The 21,389-nt window shown below is 36.0% G+C and overlaps 1 protein-coding gene across 1 annotated transcript; it reads left to right on the plus strand.

Moving 5' to 3' along the window:
- The first annotated feature begins 137 nt into the window (after positions 1–137).
- On the plus strand, positions 138–3,042 carry LOC149401071 (Nucleotide/sugar transporter family protein). The gene is made up of 7 exons (XM_089613460.1): positions 138–371; positions 848–955; positions 1,061–1,095; positions 1,231–1,343; positions 1,902–2,156; positions 2,244–2,519; positions 2,871–3,042. The coding sequence occupies exons 1-7, from the start codon at positions 270–272 to the stop codon at positions 2,993–2,995; spliced, it is 1,014 nt and encodes a 337-aa protein (XP_089469586.1). The 5' UTR covers positions 138–269; the 3' UTR covers positions 2,996–3,042.
- The last annotated feature ends 18,347 nt before the right edge of the window (positions 3,043–21,389 follow it).

A 21,389-nucleotide genomic window follows, 5' to 3' on the forward strand; every position in this document is an offset into this window, starting at 1 on the left:
TACAAAAATATTTTATTTTATTCTTGGCTGGAATCACGTCCTAAAAAACCACGTCGCATATCTAATCTATTTTTCCTTTTCATCAAAATATTTATCGTGGAATGGAATAGTAGCCACTTTTCGCAATAAATAAATAAAATCTAAGCTCCTGCTTAATTCACTTCAAAGTCCTAAGGTGGTGTGTAGAGAGACTCATTTCTAAAAGGGAAAGGCCATGGATTAAATCAGACCTTCAGACCTTTGTGCCTAATATACTTTCTCTGTAAACAATGGCGGATCGGCGTCGGAGGTTCGAGAAGGAGGAAGTCCTTACCTACGCTTACATTCTGCTCTACATTGCTCTCTCCAGTGGTCAAATCTTCTTCAACAAGGTTCGTTTTTCTTTTTCAATTCGTCAGATCTCAAACCTTCTCTGCGTTGAATATATTGAACCAATTAGGTCTACTCCGTTTGGTTGCTAAGAAAATTTCGAAGTGAATTGGCGGATTCGCTCTATTGATATTCAATTAAGGATTAATGAGTGTCGACTATGCTGATGAGAGGATTTTTGCCTACAGGTCAATTTCATTTGAGCCTGAGTTCATAATTGAGTTTGTTTGTAGTTTAGCGTTTGAGTTTTGAACCATAGACTATTGAATTACTGGTGGAAATCAAGTTACGAAATGTAAGTGAAGAATCAAGGAAGATTTTAGTACAAACGTTGACTTTTTAGTTAATAAAAAACAGTTAAATAAATTAGGGCAACGAGTTATTCTCAGTTAGCAATAGCAATTTCTTACTTTGAAAACACACTGAAAAGGCTTAAGATATTTATATCTAATATGGTTCTCAAAATTGTTTTGTACAGTGGGTTTTATCTTCCAAGGAAATCAACTTTCCTTATCCTCTAGGACTGACTCTACTTCACATGGTCTTCTCATCGGTCTTGTGTTTCGTGGTTACCAAAGTTTTCAAGGTACTCGCTTTCACATATCTGTCTAATGACTCGATCGATGATATGTTGTATCTCAGTACCAATGTTTTGGTGTGACTTTTAATTTCTGTATACCATCTCTTACAGATTATGAAGGTCGAGGAAGGAATGACACCCGAAATGTAAGTTTATATTGGTAAATCAAATTCTGTGATGGCACTGTAACCGAGCTGGAATGAATCAGAGTTTTCTGATTTTACCTTGTTTCATATTGTAACTTATTGGTGGTGGTTTGTGATTGAACTTCTTTTGTGAAGATATGTGACGTCAGTTATTCCAATCGGCGCTATGTTTGCGATGACCCTTTGGCTGGGAAACACTGCGTATCTGTACATTTCCGTTGCATTTGCACAAATGTTGAAGGCAATCAGTAAGTCAGATTTCACAGGACTCAGATTGCAGCTCATTTTGTCGTACTTTTCCTTTGCCTCTCAATCATGTATCTTGAGAAATTCAGAACACCTTGACCGCTGACCTTATTGGCGTTCCTCTGTTCTCTCATTGGTCAAGCAATGTAGAATTGTAGCTTGGTCCAGCAATCTCGGATGTCGTTCTGCACCGCATTAGTGTATTGGATAGAAGGGTAATTAGTTAATAATAGATAGCTAAGGGGGTAATATAGGGTTATTATAGTATTTTCAGAAGTCGTGATAGTTTTTAAATAGGAGAGAGCCATGGGAGAAAGGCATCAAATCATTTGGGATATTCTTGAAAAAGAATTGTAATGAGCCAAGTCTCTCGAATTCCTGGAGCTTTCATTTTCATATCAATATTACCAACTGTACATCTGTGCATTTTATTCTTGTTTTTATCGAACACTTTACTGTTTTATCAATCAAATTAGATCAAAATTTATAGCAGTCAAGAGGTCTGAAATTTGTATATGGTTTACGAATCTCTGATGTCTTTCAACAACGTACCTATGCAGTGCCTGTGGCAGTATTTGTTCTCGGAGTGGCGGTCGGACTCGAGGTAATGAGTTGCAGAATGCTGTTGATCATGTCGGTGATTAGTATTGGAGTTCTAGTTGCGTCGTATGGTGAAATAAATATCAACTGGGTCGGAGTGGTTTATCAAATGGGAGGAGTTGTTGGAGAAGCTTTTAGACTCATTTTCATGGAGATTTTCGTTAAAAGGAAGGGACTTAAGCTAAACCCTATCTCTGTCATGTACTACGTTAGTCCTTGCAGGTATAAAAATAATCACGCCGATCTATGACTTGCATATTCTGTTATACCTAGGAACTTAAATGGGCTAATATGTATATAACCTTGCAGTGCGATTTGCCTGTTCATCCCGTGGATTTTTCTCGAGAAGCCAAAGATAGAAGCAAGTGGATCATGGAATTTCCCACCTGTCATTCTAGCGCTGAACTCGCTGTGTACTTTTGCCCTCAACTTGTCGGTTTTCCTCGTGATCACGCACACGAGTGCTTTAACTATTAGAGTCGCCGGAGTTGTTAAAGATTGGGTGGTGGTTTTATTATCCGCACTTTTGTTTGCCGACACGAAGCTGACGCTGATAAATCTCTTTGGCTATGCCATTGGTATGTTCCCGAGATCTTATTCCTTATCAACAATCCCACACACAAAAGGGTAGAATCATTGTTAATAGCTTCAAATATAAGAGTAAAATCACATCACTAATTCACCATTAAAGCCTGGAAAAGATTTAGTTGCTCTGTTTCGGAGTAAAAAAATCACAACATTTTCCGTTTTCTTTCTTTTCTCGGATATGGGTCAATTTCAATGGCCGCTATTTGAAATTTCATATTAATGACATAGTCAAGGAAACTCATCTGAAAGACATCCGTTAGTGAAACGTCGATCTACAATTCTTGATTCCTTGTAACTCAGGCCTTCAATGACATTTTTTTTCTCTCCCCCTGAAATTGCAGCTATAGTAGGCGTAGCAGCGTATAATAATCACAAGCTGAAAAAGGAAGCTACAAAACAGATTCCCAATGCTTCAGAAGATGCTGAATTGGAACCGATGGTAGCACCCTCAAGCCCACACAGATAAAAAAAAAAGTAAAAAAATTAATACATCTCAACCACTTACTCCAAAGGTAGGTCCTAACAAAATCATCAATGCTTTGTATTTATCTTTTGCACTTTGACGATAGGCAAGAGATTTAACTAAATCATTTAAACTAATGTTGCAGGAAAAAAAAAATATGTAAAGGTACAAAATGTTCAGAGATCGAATTGTTGGGAGAGACTTGTATTTTCGGAAGGAAGTCGATATACTTTTAGGCGTTGGATGATTTGTTGTAAAGGAAGCTTGGACTGGTCACAGTTGCACTGTAGAAAATTTTGAGGATGTGTTTTTTTTCCTTAGGGATATCAATGGCCAAAGCATGTCACTATAATGTGAAAAGATCACGTACTTGGTATTCCAAGAGCCAGACCTTGATTTAATTCCAAATTACTTCAGTTCACAACTGTATCCGAGCTTCCATAATCAAATTTTGATTTTATTATTTCTCGTACTAAAAATATCCAGTCCAGAATTCAATATACCGTTAATAACTTGTTAGGTTTGCTCAAAAGTTTAACACGTAGGTAGGATCTTGTCTGGGGGCGGATAGTTTGGTCCAAAGCTTAGTCAATTTCGTCGATGGTAGGACAAGAAACGAACAAAGATAAGCTTGCCCAAATTATAATAAAAATCGGTAGTTTGGTAACTAGATTATATATAAGAAATCCAATGCGTTAAAGATACATCTCTTATTAACTTTCATCTTATAGTTATAGTTGTGAGTTTTAACCGAGGTTGGAAATGCCGACAGCTAATAATGTGCTGATGGTCTAAAAAATCGAAAATTGTGGTGGTCTATGGAAATTGCGATGGAAATAATGTAAAAATTTGAGAGAAAAAAAAATCGACGGAAATTGCGGTGATCAAAATTGCGATAAAAACACAAAAATATCGACGAAAATAATATTGCATAATTTTAAATTTAAAAAAGTTATTTATTATATGTGATCTAAATTTAAATTCAATATAAAATAATTAAGCAAACACACAAATAATATAATAAAATATATGTTAAAAATATATTATTTGAAAGAGAAATATATTATTGAAAGTGACATGTTGTACAATCATATATAAATATATATATATATATATATATATATATATATGTATATGGATATCAGTTTTTTATTTCTTTAATTTTTTTTATTATAATTTACAATTTTAGATGAATAAATATCTTTCAAACTTTATTTGCACGGTGTGCTATGTGCACCACCAATTTGGACTTTTGGTTTTATAGTTGGTTAATAGATTGGACTCACGTTTCCGGGAGAGTGAGCATACTAGTTCAATCAATCCATCAATACTAGGAGAATAGCCAAAATTTGAATAAATTAAATGAATAGCCCAATTAATATTTCACTACCTAAATTACCCTTATATATAAGAGCAAAACTCAATTTTTTCAAAACCTAAACTCGTTCTCATCTTCGTCCATTTCACGCCACTGATCCACTTCACGCCGCCGATCGCCGCCGATCCATTTCACGCCGCCGCGTCGTCGTCAATCGTCATCCATCCTCGTTGCTGATCCCTAACGTCGTCGGCGAGATCCGCCATAGACGCCGTCAAGATCCGCCATAGACGCCGTCGATTCCGTCGAGCTCCGGCGGCGACGGTGATACTCGGAGAATCGACGGCTCAGATTGACTCGAAAATCGGCGGGGGGAGAGGAATCGGCGGCGGAGAGGAAATCGGCGGCGATGGAGGGGATTGAGGAGAGGCACTTTGTAAATTCGCGAATCGGTTAATTTAATTAACTTACTGGAGTGAGTTAGGTTAATTAATTAACTGATTCGTGAAGGATTTGAAATTCACAAGAAATTTACAAAATTCATAACTTAAGTCAATTTATATTCAAAGCATTCAATTAATTAACCTAATTCTGAATTCAATCATTTAGTAAATTAACTTTACTCACAAAAAATCACAACCTAAACTAATATTCAACCAACAAGTTAATTAATTAACCTAACTCACTCCAGTAGGTTAATTAAATTAACCTATTCGCGAATTTACCAAGGGCGTTATGGTCTGAGCCGAAAATATGGGCTATTTGCTTAATAAAATGAAACTTGGGCTATTCCCCCAATAAGAATGACAAACTTGGCTAGTTACAACAAATTTCACCACGTTTCCCCGTACAAGTACATGAATTAATTAATTTAATATAATATATATTTATTTCAAAATTTTCTCCCAAAAGACGTTGACTCTCGCTCTCCCCGTATATGTCATTGTCATTGTCAATATACAAAATACAAGGAATGACTTTCCGGGGGTTCGAGTCGGGAACAGACGGATTCTGGCGAATCGGAAGGGACCGGGACGGGACAGACAAAAACTGTTTTCGTGAACTGAACCCCGGTCGAATCGGACCGGAATCCTCTGGACCGGATCCCGTTTTCCCTTTAAGTAATTTGCTCCTCATTTCGCGAAACCCTACTATCCCGAAGCTGAAATCAGCAGATCCCGTCCCGACCGAATTTTGTTTCTTCTCTTCTTCATTTGCTCAAATCCCGGCCAGATCCCGCGAATTCCGTCGTCTCTGGTGTGCGTCCCGCCAGATCCCGCTCAACGCAAGTCATTTTTGTCCAGATCCCGGGGAACCCGAGAGGTATCACCCGAGAAGTTCCATTTTGCTCAGCGAAATGGAACCTCTCGATCTTCTTGATATCATTGAAAAGGCTTTCGATAGGTCAGACGCGGATAATGATGGAGATGATGAGCTTTACCGTTGGATCGATCCGGTCCACATGGATGGTGCTGACAACATGCCCGATCCTTTGGCAGAATTTCATGCTCGGAAGGAAGGAATAAACGTTGAACAAGTTTTGAGTGAAGAGGTCGGAGTTGATACCCGTGATCATGATTCCGGTGATAGCGGTAATCACTCAACTTACTCTCGACTTTATTGTATCAATATTTATGGTTCTAATGATTATGTGTGGCAGATGCAGGTGGTCGAGGAGGCCATCAACATAGAAGTGGCGGCTCGTCATACGGGGGTAGCGGGTCACCACACGGGGGTGGGTCTCAATACGCGGGCGGGGAGCAATCCAGGGCCGGAGGATCTCAATACGGGGGCGGGTCTCAATACCAGGGCGGCGGGGAACAATATGGGGATGAGCCATTCAATCCGTTCTTTTTTGCTCCGGGAAGTGGAGGAAATCAAGGCGGGAACCAAAGAGGTATGAACGATGCGATCTCAATGTCGGGTAGTAATGATGTAGATATGTTGACTTCAAAATTTGGATTCTTCTCTATTACACGGCTCCGAGACTGGTTATCCAATGTCAACAACGTCATACGACCCTTACGAGAACCAGCCTTACTCGTCCTACCCTTACATCCCCGTCCCCATAATACTCGTAATCGCAGTGGAAGACACACATGAGTCGTACAATGTGTACGGTGAAACCCCTTTCACACGTTGGGAGGCGGTTATCCTCCGCACTCGCGGCCCATTAGTCTTAGCCAAGAGTCCTACGATTATCACTTTCGTATGTGGATGAACACATATTCTAGTTCCATGATGGTGGATGATCAACCACGCCGCAGATCTAGGTCGTGTAGATATCAACCCCCGAGACACTCCACTTATAATTAGTGTATTTTTTCGTACGTGTTGTAATAAATTTATACTCTACTTATGGTACTTTTTGTTTAAAAACTCAGTTTATGTTTGGTATGAACCTTTGTTTGAAGTTTGAACTATGAAAAATATGTTTATCATAGCAAAATATTTGTCTGAAAACCCCTTGGTTTCCTACGTTTTTGTCAGTTTTCTCTTCCTTTTTTTTATCTGAATCCCCTTCGGTTTCCCCTCTGGTAAACGGTATCCCCCAAAATTAAAGTCCCGGTACGAGAACGGTAACGGTAAGGCGAATCTTGATAAAACATTTATTTAAAAGTGGGCCATGCTCTTCTTCTTCTTCACCAATCCGTTCGACATTTTTACAGACCTTTAACATTCAAACATGAGGAAGAAATTTTTTGGTTCAGACCTTAAACCCCCCAAAAAACGCCGGCGAGATTTGAGTCATATTTTCGCCGAAAAATCGAAAATATCGTCGAAATAATGATAATTTTATACTAAGGTGAGTGAAACGACCAACTAGTCATTTTTGTGCCGGAATGCTCTAAAAATGGGAATTTCGCATCGATTTCGCAAAATTTCAAACCTTGATTGTTGGAATCGATCTAGGGTTTAAGAAAATAATTAACGCTTCGTTAAGCGGCGGAATTTTAAAAAATTTCTTTTCAAGTAAAACAGTTTTTTACTAACCTAGATAAAGTGCAAGTACACGTAATTAAAACTATTATGAGCTAAGAAGTTTGCTAACCTTTCTTGAAGCTTGATCTTTGAGAAGCTCTTAGAAAGTTGCAACGCTCGTCTCCCCTCGCAGCACGTCCCTCTTTCTTTCCTCGGCACCTCGAGCAACCACGAAAGTTTCTATCACTAAATCACTCGAGAGAAAAAGAATTAGTGAGTGGGCACTTTTAAACACTACGACTTAAGAACGAGTCTTGAAGTCACAGAGCTAAACACTAGGTCGAATGAGGACCTAGGTGCCAAAACAAAAAATCGAAAATAAACTAGAGAGAGAGAGAGAGGAAGGGGCGGCCAAAGTTCTAGAGAGAGAGTCTCTCAAATCTCTTAAACTTGGATGAATGAATTGTGAAGAAAAGGGGCTCCTATTTATAGGAGAGGTCTCACCTTCAATAAGGTAGTTTCCTCTTCTATAGAATATCACATATTCATGAGCCAATTTCCCTTTTCCTTCAAAGAGTCACACGGCCAAGACTAAGCAAGTAAGTCCTTGGATTTGTTTCCTCTTTTATTTGCTTCTCTCCTGATCCTTTTGGGCGCCTACCTTGTTTTCCCCTTAGGGGAAATTTGTTTCCTCTTTTTCTTTTGGCAAGTATCTTCATACATTCATGCACAAAATATTCTCTCTTCCTTTGGGTATTATGGGCGCCTACACCATCTAGAAAGGGCTTCTAGAAGCTTTTCAATTTTGTTCATGACAACATGAAAAAGGTCCATTAAGAATTTTCAATAAAATTCTTATGAAATGAAATTAATCCACAAGGCCCAATTAATCATATTATGGCCGAGTGTTACTTGTCATCAAATGACCATGTCAAAAAATTTATTGACATTCATTTCATCCTATGTCTCAAAAGACAAAAATACCATTTCGACAATTTTCGTTCTTGTTTTGACTTAGCTTCCAGTTTAACTATTCCTACTCGATGTGATTCGTGACAGTGACCTCATGGACCCAAATGAACAAAGCTTGAGCTAACACTTGGACTCAAAAGTTCACAAACCTTTTCCAAGTTTAGCTTAATGCCAACTGACTCCACTAAAGAGTTGACACTGAAAATCTCTCGGTTCAAATGAATTTATTTTCTACTCAAGAATTCAACCTAATTATGATGAGCGAATCCACTGAATATTATCTATGTTTACCCTTCATGAATGTCATCAGCTAGTCGGGATTTCCTAAATTACCATTTTACCCTTCTAGCTGTTATTTCCTCAACTCCTTTGTCGCTTGTGAATAAGTTAGAAACAATGTATTGACGAGGAGCTAACAAGTCACATTGTTTCATCCAAAAGAGTCAGGACTCAATTTGGACACTGGCCAGTTCATTTATTCACACTCCAAGGAACAAAGCATGAAGTGACATACATTGCATTTCAGCAATCTTGTACATGAATTCCATATCTATGAGATCTTCACAAAGTTACTCATGTCATACTCACAACTTAGTACTTCACCAATAGGCCCTGTTCGGAATCACATAGTGAGTCCGAACTCTGACTTTCTCAAATGAGAATACTAAGGTGTGAAATGACATGTCTCATTTCAGGATTAAGGTAAGCATGATGCAATTCATACATAGTGACTTCGAGACATAAGAGGTTAAATGGTTTGTTCTTATCTTGTCTCTAGAAGTGCACTGGTCAATTCAGTACCTTCGGAAGATACCTAGAAGAACTATAGAGTCTCCAACTCTCAATCCCTCATAACCAGACATCATAGATTCTTCTAACAATCGTACTGAGGTCAATAGTCCTTTGACCCTAAGATTGCGAATATATCGTTTTAAGCAAACTACGAAGAGTTTGTTCGTGCAAATCTACATTTGTCTCTTCGTAAGTTGTTAAGTTTGTTTATGGACTAAAAGACTAAGGTTTTATCATAAAGCTTCAAACAAAGAAAGAATGAATGAACGTTTCAACTTTATATTAATGAATAAGCAATTACAAGCAAGAGTCTTCGTAAGACTATATGACATCATAAATAGACACTACTACTCTTCTTGTGGGAACCATTGACAACATTGATTTCAACCAGCTTTATTTTCTTTTCTTTTTTTATAGTCGTAGTGTCCATGTTAGACCCGCCTAATATCCATGAGGCCCTGGAATTGTTGACTGGTAGACTACTACTGGCAGACCTTTAACATTCAAACATGAGAAAGAAATTTTTTGGTTCAGACCTCAAACCCCCCAAAAAAATGCCGGCGAGATTTGGGTCATATTTTCGCCGAAAAATCGAAAAAATCGTCGAAGTAATTTTAATTTTATACTGAGGTGAGTGAAATGACCAACTAGTCGTTTTTGTGCCGGAATGCTCCAAAAATGAGAATTTCGCATCGATTTCGCAAAATTTCAAACCTTGATTTTAACCCTTTTTTTTTTTTTTTTTTTTTTTTTTTTTAATCGTAGTGTTCAGGTTAACCCGCCTAATATCCATGAGGTCCTGGCATTATTGATTGGTAGACTACTACTGGCCCCAATTCCTACGTCTAAGGAGGATCCAACTGAGGATTATCAAAGTCCCAAAAATCTCCCTCTTGAGGTTTAAACCGGTTATATATATATATATATATATATATATATATATATATATATATATATATATATATTAACCGGTTTAAACAAAGAGAGATGGCGTCCACTAATGCAGCCACGTGTCGACGCTACGATGAAAATTTGCAAATCATTAGCTCCTTATTGTGTGTATATATATATATCTTATAATAAGTGTGAATAACAAAAACACTATTCATAGACTGTTCACAACTTTTTTAACCGATTACATCATGCCACGTCATAGTTTTTATTGCGTCCATCTATTTTTTTTTTCTCAAGAATTGAGTCTGCCTACACGCATTGCTTCGTAACGTCACAGCCCTTCATCTCCCTCTGTATACGTTGCGTCTCTTAACTTAATTTTTTTTCCTTTCTTCAATGTTTGTCATCTTCGGTTGTATCCCCGCGTTCAATGTCCATGTCCTTGGCTGCAAAGGTTTTTCTCCTTACTCGAATTTAATGAAATTCTAGGTTTTGAGTTTTGCGGCCACAACGGATCTCGATTCCCCATCGCCATTGTTGTCCCTGTCCTTGGCTGCAAATGTAGCTCTCTCTCCCTCTCTCTCTCTCTATTTGTTTTGTTTTTTTTTCTTATAAGATCTTTACTGTCTAATCTCTCAAATATGTAGTGCCCACATGGTGTTTGATGATTTGCTGCAAATGTAGCTCTCTCCCTCTCTCTCTCTATTTGTTTTTTTTTTCTTATAAGATCTTTATCGTTGATTTTTTAGGGCTTGACCGACATTTAGTGAGGTGGACATAGAATCAAACAACGAGAGTTCATATTTGACTAGAGCTCAGAAAAGCCTCGAGTTTTCTTTCTTTTTCCGAATTTCAGGGCTTTTTCCGAGTGTTTTAGGGGTTTTTTTAATTTGGATTCTACGATTTGAATGGATAACATGGAATTCTTTGTGATCTCTTCTCGATTCTGTGGCTAGGTCGGAGTTTCTGAAATCAAATTTGGGGTTTTTATTTTTTATTTTTCGGGTTTGAAATTTGAAACTGATCCGAGGACTTTGAAATTATGTTTGTTCTTTTGAGATTCAACGATCATTCAAAATTGTTGATTGTATTTGTCTTCCTTATTAGTTTGTTTTTTGTTGATTGGATTTGTCTTGACTTGAGTGTTCTTTGTCAGATAAAATTAGGGTTTTCTTGCCGGAACCAGGGGTTCAAATAAGAACAATCTTGCTCCGCAACCTGTAAGATTGATTGGGAAACAAAGAGAAAAATTAAAAACCTAGAAGCTTGGGCTGGGAAATTCATGGAGAGTGAGAGAGAGAGATTTGAATGAGCGTATGGATAGAGTGAGAGAGAGAGAGAGAGAGAGAGAGAGAGAGAGAGAGAGACCCACAATTGATCTCCACTAATATCTATTCAGACTTCCGAAATTACATAGAGGGAAAGAGGAAATCTCTCAAATATGTGTAGTGCCCACATGGTGTTTGATGTTTTGCTGCAAATGTAGCTCTCTCCCTTTCTCTCTCTCTCTCTCTCTCTCTATTTGTTTTTTTTCTTATAAGATCTTTACTGTCTAATCTCTCAAATATGTGTAGTGCCCACATGGTGTTTGATGTTTTGTGTATCTAAGAATTTTATCTATTTAGAATATTAAATGGCGTCCATTATTTTTTGGATCAGAATAAATAACTCCCCGTGCATACATTGAAATTGCTAATGGTACACAAGGTTTTTCTCCTTGCTCGAATTTAAAGATGAAATTCTAGGTTTTGAGTTTTTTGCGGCCACAGCGGATCTCGATTCCCCATCGCCATTGTTGCCCTCTTCTCGCTGATGTTCACGCCGTTCCCATTCTTCTTGGGTCGGGGACAGACTTCAATCTTGATGATAGTGAAGCTGATCCATTTCCTTTTTCATATAACATATGAAATGGTATGACTACATACACATGTTTATCTAATTGCGTTCGTTTGCCTTTTCTTATAGATTTTTCGGGCCGACTTTTTTATAATAAATTATCTCGAGTTGATGTGTTTAAGAAATCACTTTGAAATGTCTGTTCGGTGGCTTTTCTTTGTTGTGAAAAAGTAGGAATTCATGTTTCCATTCCAGATCTAATCTTTTTATTTATTTTTTCCCTTTTTATGTGATTCGGTTTTCGTTTAAGCTAAAGTTTCTTATTGGAAGCTACAATATTCATGTGGTGTTTTATTTGTCTGCAAAGCTGATATAAAAACTGGTAATTTGTACTTCAAAAACTGATTTTGTTGAGCAAGATTCCTATAGCATATTGTGTGGGTTCAATGTTTTCCAAGATAGACACAAATAGAACAGACCAATATGCATTGCCTATCATTACTGCTATTGTGAAATTCATATCACCTTGGTACGTTCGTCTTTTACTACACAAGCAATAAATCTCCCAACAATTATTTTAATTAAGCTAATTTGTTTTCTTACCAGGTTTGTGAGTGCATTTTTTTTAACAAAAAATAAAACATCCAAAAACAAGTCCTTTTCAAATAAGCAGCCTTGCGAATGCTGGGATGTCGAAGACCCGAGGGATTTTCTCGGGAGACCCTTCCACGACCGTCAAAGTGAGAATCGCCATCGTCCTTTTCTTGCTTTTTTAAAATTTATTTATGTGTGGCAGTCCGAGTTTGGTTTCCATATCACGTAATTAACAGGTTTCCATACTCAATATACCTGTTGAAAATATATGGTTTCAATATCAGAAAAATATATGGTTTCCATAGTTAATATAGATGTTGAAAATATGTGGTTTCCATATCAGGAAAATATATGGTTTCCATATCAGAATTTCCAATTTCCAAGATATATAGATCTTAAACGTAGATACGCCAATACATAATAAAGAATACTGCTAATTTTCTTTCTATGAAAAACTCCCATGATATAACAAACGAATAACATTAATGATGAAAAAATATATCACGAGCAATCTTCTCCTCTTATATAGTTGTCAATATTATATTTTCGTCATAAAAACAAATCAACCTTTAATTCTTTCTGCTTATCAAACAATCCGGCCCATTAAAATATATTGATAAACCAATCAAATTTGCAATAAGTTGAATTTCACATTTCGACAGGTTTATATGTATGCTCATACTCACAAAATCATTTCACATCCGCTCGTCCAGAACCTAGAAAGTCCACTGAATGAGGTAAAATAAACTCTCTCTTCCTGTTTTTCTTTCACAGCGTTAGTTTTATATTTTTCTTAGCATCGTAAATTTATATGGTATTCAATTATTGAGATGTCCTTGTTTACATATGTTATTATCGTGAATACCAACTCTTCCGTTCTATTGTTTTTCTGTTTTGTCCAGGCAAGAAAATTAAGTGCACATCTTCACAAATATGTCTTCATCATCATCGTCCAGGTAACCCATCATACATGTTGCAACTCTTCTCTACATTTCTGGGCACAGTCATTTTGTAAAGAGTATTCCCGTTCTATCGTTTATAACTCAAATTTATCTGTAGTTACATATTTTTTTCGTCTCATACACTCTATGCGTCTATTAATGTTGGTATTTAGAACAGTTTTGATATTCGAACTCTTTTGTGTGGATGTTTGAGTTTCTTGAAGTTGATAGCTAAATTATGATGTAGTCCATGGCATTCTTGTAACCTGCAAATACCAAGATTTAAAGAGTTTCGCAGTTTCAGTCCTATATGATATGTGCGATCTTAAAAATGAACCAATTATACCATTCTGCCTTTTCCTTTACACTGTTCTGCATTACATGATTTGGTCCTGTTATTTTTAAAAATCATATGAAATTCTCAATCAGAAAAACAGTGTATATGAACAGATCAGCTAGAACGGAATGAAAAAGAAACCCCTCAGCTTTTGTGGTGTTCAAGTTGATGGTAGTGGGTCTTTTTTTTTCCCGCTGGTCGATATAATCTTGGACAATAAATGTTATTTAGTTACATCCATATTCATTTGCTTGGATATTGCATTTCTGAGTCTATTTTAGGTAAAAACACAAATTGCAATGTCTAACCTGTAAACCTTCCCCTTTCTGCCTGTTTTGATCAAGGTTATGAGTTCTCTTCAATGTAAAACTCTTTTAAGTTTCTTGTTTGTTTTAAATAAATAATTAAATAAATCTCTTCTAAGTTAAAAGGCAGTCTTCTTAATTGGTGCGCCAATGTCTATGGTATTTAATTGTATCTATGCTATAGGGTATAAATAATGAAATACTAAGAAAGAAAAAACGAAAAAACCAGTTTTTTTTACCTCATACCCTTTTCTTATGCTTGGATTTTCCAAATCGTGGGAATTAGACCATAGAATTATATTCTGATATCTTAAAATGAAGCAAAATAAATGACATGAAGTTTTGACAAAAGTAAAGAAAAATCACAAAAAATTCAAATATATACTGATAGTGTAAGAATGAAAAAAACAGACAAGAAAATTGTAGCCAAACCATTGAATTTTCGTTATCATCACTCCTAATTTTGAAATATGGAATGAGTTTGTTAAACTTCAAATTCTAACGAAAAGATAGCGAGTATGTATGCTATAGGGTATAAATAATGAAATACTAAGAAAGGAAAGAAGAAAAAAAAAACAGTTTCTTTTTGTCTACATAAGGTGTAAGGTGTTTACAATGAAATAATGGTTTTTTTTTATCTCTAATGATATCTGAATTATAGGTGTGCGAATTATTCCATTAAACTTTTATTTTGAGATTTTAGTCGTTCAATTTTTTTCCCCTTTTAATTTTATAAGAAATTTATCTTTTATCAACTCGTATTTATTTCATTACCTAAAAAAGATCATATGTTTTTTCATCAGTTTTCTGTTATTTTTAAATAAAATTTACTTACATACAAAATAGAAAATAAAATATTATCTAATAAAACAAAATTGTGCATTTACATCAAAGTTATCAGAATATAATTCTATGGTCTAATTCCCACGATTTGGAAAATTCAAGCATAAGACCTTTACTATTTTCACCATTATACAAGTTGAAAAAGCTAAGAATACAAAATGAGATTTAATTTTCACATCTAACCTTATTATCAAATATCTCGGTGTCTTCATTGAACTTTTGTTTTTTCTATTAAAAAAAAGAATACTTTTCTACTCCTTTTTAGTAAATGGGCGACAGATTCATTAGTAGAGGAACCAAACTAACCTGGTTTTAGTTGATATAACTTTCGACTGATTCTAAATGTGATTTGTGATGATATTTACAAACATATATACGTTTTGAGTCCAAACTTTTAACAAAAAAAGAGAGAGAGGAAAAGACCTGAATAAATTATCTCTAAACTATTTCATGGGTTCGCAGCAAAATGATTAAAAATGGTTTCTAGATTGGATTGGCTGATACTGTATTCGGTCACACCGAGTCGATTTCTTAGGATGAGCACATAATGTAGAAAATAATTGTTAGTTTGTAAACATCAAAGAAATGTGCTGAAAGAAGAACAATAGGAAAATCGGTAACTTTTATCTGTTCCTTTCTATGTGACCAAAAACATCAGCTACGAAGTACATATCAATAAAACATGATACTATATCTATCATATATTTTAATTTTTATTTACTAAACGTCTATGATACCATTTTTTTTTCTTTCTCAGTTCGTCCTCATTTGCCAATAACCCAAACAATGAAGACACAAGTGACGTCGCCGTTAGTACACCAACTAAATTAATCAAAGACTTGAAACCGAGAGACCACCAATGGACATCCAAATTAACAGTAGCTGAAAAACAAAGTCCGAAGAAAAATACTCAAACTGGAATGAGACACCAAAGCATGGTGTTAATTGATTCTGAGGTTAGCGCTTCTTAAAATTAAGCTTTACTTTTTAATAAAACTAACACTTGTAACACAGGCATAATATTCAACCACGACATCGAACCTCTACAAAACACCCTAGAGCTGGGTAAAACCTATAACGTTTCAAATGCAATAGTAGCAGATGTGAAACCTTCATACAAATTATACGAGACGGAAACTTATTTGACATTCAAAAGAGACACAAAAATTGATGAAATCCAAGAAGATAACACAACTATGGTGGAACTCATTTGACATGTGTTCTTAAATTACTTTTGAATTTTTTGGTTTATACATTTTCCTTCCTTCTATTTCTCTATCAAGACACCTAACTTTTCGCTTTTAATTTACTTACGTCAATTTTTCTTTTTTAAAAAATATGTTACTGACTATGTATGGTGGAAATATTTGATATCTTTATATTCATTTCTAACATCATGCTTTGAAGAAAAACATGGTAAATTAAGTATATATACATCATGCTTTATATATATATTTCTTTTAATTGGATGGTTAATTATAGTTGATTAAGAGAGATTAACAGTTTTTAAATTGGAAAATGGGATAAGAAAAAATTTAAAGTGTTTGGTATTCCTTTCAAAAACAATTTTTTTGTTTTTGAGTTGAAAAAGTTGAAAACAAAAATTGAAAACATGTTTGGTTTAAGTTTTTTGAAAAAAATTTCAAAAATTTTTGAAGTTGTTTTGAAAAAAAGTAAAGAAAACTGAAAACAAATAAAAGGTGTTTTTGAAAAAAAATTTCTTCTCTTCTCTCATCTTTCTCCTCATCTTCTCTTTTCATTCTTTCAAAAACAAAAATGAAAACTATACCAAACACTTTTTTCAGTTTTTTCACTTTCTCAAAAACAAAATGAAAACTGTACCAAACAGCTTTTTGAAAACAACTACAAAACAGTTTTTCAGTACAACTACAAAAATTAGAAAACAGAAAATAAAAAACAGTTTGAGTTAACTACCAAACAAAAAACAGTTTGGATAAATTTCACTTTTTCCATCCTACCTTTTTTTCTTCTTCTTCTTACAACCGTTTATCATCTTAATGTTTGCGTTGTAACTATGAATTTTAATTTTCTTTATTATTTTCACTCTAAATTGTATTTCTTTAAATTGTATTTTGACTTTAAATTTGTCGTTTTTAAGTTAAATTTAGAGTTATTGAGTGGCTAACAAAAACCTCTATAATTTACGAGCGAACTCGATCAACCAAGACCATGAAATCTCAAAAGAGGAATTTAAGTCTGCATAAACTTAAGTCTAACATGAACTTCATAAAAGAGCACTTAAAGATGTTTATTCCACCTTTAGAGATACAAAATAATAGTTCATAAAAAAACAAAAGCCAACACAAATATACACCACAAAAACATAAAATATATGTAATCTTGACCTTCGGGAGGAGATAGTGATCCTCCAAATTGTTGGAGAAGGTGAGGACGAGGACCTTTGAGAGCGAAGAATCTTCGTGATCGCGTTGGATGCATTGCGTTGGATCAGTTTGAGACCCGTCCAAGTTGACGGCACCATCCACACATCATTGAAAGTGAGTACACCCCTCCATCGCCGTTGTGCCCCACCCACCAAAGCTGCCTTAGAGGCCGTTCTCCATCATAATGAAAAGAGCCCTATAGCACGACGCCAAAATATGTCCAGATGAGTTTGAATGCTGTTTAATTACCCGCATCGATCGCGTCTCCTTCTCGTAGTGGAAGTCATCACCTACCCAGTTCCGACGCATTGAGATCCGCCTTTGAAGACCACAATTTATGATTCCAATTCCTCAGGGTGTCAAAGCAACTCAACCAGTGATCAGTGTTTTCGATGAATTTAGCCCTTAGCGAAGAGAATGAAACTAGATCTAGAAGAAAAAAAATTCAGAGAAAATAGGAAGCAAATAGAGAATTGCGTTAGATAAGAGGTTGAATTTGATATTAAAACAAGCAGTATGGCCCGCGTGTTCTTGCGGAATAATTAATTTATTTTAGTTTGGAAGAAGAAATATATAAAGACATGCCTAAAAATATTTAGGTTTGAAAAAATTGTATTTAAAAGTTTTTGGAGACATTTTTATCTTTATGATAAAAAAAAATAGGTACAATGAACACTACATATGTTTAGGGTCTAATATCTTATTTGTTAAAAAATAAAAATAACCAACAGTGTTTGATGAGTAGAGAAATTTATTCTCTTTTATATATACTAGTTTGTAAGCCGTGCCTAGTTTGTAAGCTGTGCCCGTGGCACAACTTTGGTTTTATTTAATATTATAAATGGTGGAATTTTGTGATCTGATTTCACATTCTCTGAAATTTCCTAGTAGATTGAACCAGCTAATTCACTAAGCAGGTACAAGAAAAGTTTGACAGTTCAGTATTTCCTTAGGCATTCGGACACAGAGATGACATGTGCAAAAATATAGACAACATATCATCTGTGATGAATTATAGATTAGAGTAACTTATGTGATGTCATATTTCTAAACATAAAATTAGCATTACGGTTGTGTGAGTGATTTACTTTAGCAGTGTTAAACATGTCGTTTTTACAATCGGGAAGTTCGTCAACTCGTCTCAGTTCGTCAGCTCGTCTCACCATCATCACGTCAGCTCGTCTCATCATCAGTTCGTCAACTCATCTCACCATTAGCACGTCAGCTCGTCTCACCATCAATTCGTCAGATCGTCTCACCATCATCACGTCAGCTCGTCTCACCATCATCACGTTAGCTCGTCTCATCATATTTTTAGTATGTAAATGTACCCGGAACAAAAACAAATAATGGAAACAAGCTAAGCTCGAGCACCTATTCATATTTACACAATCAACCGAGTTTTTTTTTTCTTTTTCTTCTTAGTATACTATTGAGAGAGCTAATGATAATTGACAAACCTTTTCATAGTTGCTTAAGGATGTGATGGTAGGGTCGGCGTTAAGCAGAGCATTTTCACATTGTTTAATGGCATTATGAAGATCCTTTAAGTGACTGTACTTTGGTTGTCTGATCAAACCTATTACACGAGCGAGACGAAAAGCCACTTAGTCAAAATCAAACTCGAAAATCTACGAAAAAGAATTTAAATCAGTTGACTGTCTCACCATATTCGTCAATCAGTTGACTGTCTCAGTTCGTCAGCTCGTCTCACCATCAGTTCGTCAGCTCGTCTCACCATCATCACGTCAGCTCGTCTCACCATCAGCACGTCAGCTCGTCTCACCATCAATTCGTCAGCTCGTCTCACCATCAGCACCTCAGCTCGTCTGACCATCAGTTCGTCAGCTTGTCTCACCGTCATCACGTCAGCTCGTCTCACCATCATCACGTCAGCTTGTCTCACCATCAATTCGTCAGCTCGTCTCACCATCAGCACGTCAGCTCGTCTCACCATCAGTTCGTCAGCTCGTCTCACCATCATCACGTCAGCTCGTCTCACCATCAGTTCGTCAGCTCGTCTCATCATCAGTTCGTTAGCTCATCTCACCATCAACGACTATCCAAGTGACGAGCCTCTTCGAACTATACAATCCAAGCTCGATTTCTTCATCATACCAAATCAAGCTTGAGGGGGTGTAGAAAATCAGTTCGTTAGCTAGTCTCAGCTCGTCAGCTCGTCTCACCATCAGTTGGTCAACTCGTCTCAGCATTAGTTCGTCAGCTCGTCTCACCATCATCACGTCAGCTCGTCTCATCATCAGTTCGTCAGCTCGTCTCACCATCAGTTCGTCAGCTCGTCTCACCATCATCACGTCAGCTCGTCTCATCATCAGTTCGTCAACTCATCTCACCATCAGTTCGTCAGCTCATCTCACCATCAGTTCGTCAGCTCGTCTCACCATCATCACGTCAGCTCGTCTCACCAACATCATGTCAGCTCGTCTCACCATCAGTTCGTCAACTCGTCTCAGTTCGTCAGCTCGTCTCACCATCATCATGTCAGCTCGTCTCATCATCAGTTCGTCAACTCATCTCACCATCAGCACGTCAGCTCGTCTCACCATCAGTTTGTCAGATCGTCTCACCATCATCACGTCGCTCGTCTCACCATCATCACGTCAGCTCGTCTCATCATCAGATCGTCAACTCATCTCACCATCAGTTGGTCAACTCATCTCACCATCAATGACTATCTAAGTGACGAGCCTCTTCGACCTGTGCAATCCAAGCTCGATTTCTCCATCATACCAAATCAAGCTTGAGGCGGGTTGTTCCACACATGAACGTTTCTTCTAAAGTGATCTCGGAATTGTAAGGAACACAACTGTAGAAACGAAGTTCACTTTTTTTTTTAATTATACAAGTCGTTTTCAGCTAATTAGAATAGCAAACAAGTATAATCCTTCAAATAAAAATAATCACTACGAACCTCTGGACGACGACTCAATCGAACAGAATCAATACACGCACATGCCTCTTTTAACAGGCCAAGAGATCTCTCAAGAACCTGAGGGAAGAAAAGAGGAAAGCAAACAAAGCAACAATTTGCAAAATAAAGAAAAATGAAAGACACGTTGACACGTGGCAAGAGCACAAAAAGAGACGTTGACACGTGGCAAGAGCAGAAAAGAGGAAAGTAAACAAAGCAACAATTTGCAAAATAAAGGAAAATGAAAGACACGTTAACACGTGGCAAGAGCACAAAAAGAGACGTTGACACGTGGCAAGAGCACAACACTTTGGCCATCCGCTCTTAAATTAAGGTATGTATAGGATATATAGAAGCGACATAGCATTACTGTGGAAGTTTCATAAGAGCAAATGCTTAAATATTATTGATATAACTATGTGCCTAACTATTGATATAATTATGTGCCGAATTTTTTTATTAAAAAAGGACAAACATCGAGCATAAAGTACATAGACAAATTATATGATGTTGAGGTTCAAAACTTCAAATTCAAATAGAAGTGGAGCACGGATAATTGCGGATGGGGTGTTGTGGTTATTTAGTTGACTAACCAAATAGCATATATGTATACGTAGATCGTGAGAAGAAAGTTTAAAGAAATATTAGAAGAAGTCATCATTATTAAAGATTATTCTACAGAATTATCAAGGCCATAGACTATTCTAGAAAATTTTAGAGTCTTCGATGGTAAAACTTGTAATTTTTATTAGGATTTATAGTTAAATTTACTATTTTTTATAGCATTTTTATATTTCCGATTTATAGCATTTAATGTTAATATTTGTTATTCAAAGAATAAAAACGTCATTCTACTGTAGAATGAATGAGTAGTAAATTGTGTGAATGGTAAACTTTTGCTCTCCTTTATAATATATATATATATATATATATATATATATATATATATATATATATAATATAATATAATGGCAACATGTCAAAAACTAGTTCAGAATATTTCTTGCCAATAATCCATATACAACATGTGCCAAAGTTCTTTTATGGATTCACACACATAATCTATTCTATATTTCTATACATAATTTTGTACTAAAATAAGATTCAGATAAATCATATGATGGCCAGAAGCCTAAAACCATAAGAGGAAGGACCAGATCACCAGACTATGGTTGTGTTTGGCATAGTTTTGCTTTTAAAAAAAGTGATTTTAAAATAGCTGTACGAAAAAACTGTTGTTTTAAAAAACAGATGAGTGTTTGGTAAACTATTGTAAAATAGTTGTAGCTGTTAACAAAAGCTGATT

Source organism: Urtica dioica, chromosome 4, assembly GCF_054948205.1.
Source record: "Urtica dioica subsp. dioica isolate 48M chromosome 4, U.dioica_male_clone48M_v1_H2, whole genome shotgun sequence".
Lineage (NCBI taxonomy): Eukaryota > Viridiplantae > Streptophyta > Magnoliopsida > Rosales > Urticaceae > Urtica > Urtica dioica.

What these genes read in the sequence shown, in the direction of transcription:
- LOC149401071 (XM_089613460.1), top strand. Translation starts at nt 270, where the DNA reads ATGGCGGATCGGCGTCGGAGGTTCGAGAAGGAGGAAGTCCTTACCTAC. An exon ending in GTCAAATCTTCTTCAACAAG is followed by an intron (nt 372 to 847) that starts GTTCGTTTTTCT and finishes TGTTTTGTACAG; the next exon opens with TGGGTTTTATCTTCCAAGGA. An exon ending in TGTCATGTACTACGTTAGTC is followed by an intron (nt 2,157 to 2,243) that starts CTTGCAGGTATA and finishes TATGTATATAAC; the next exon opens with CTTGCAGTGCGATTTGCCTG.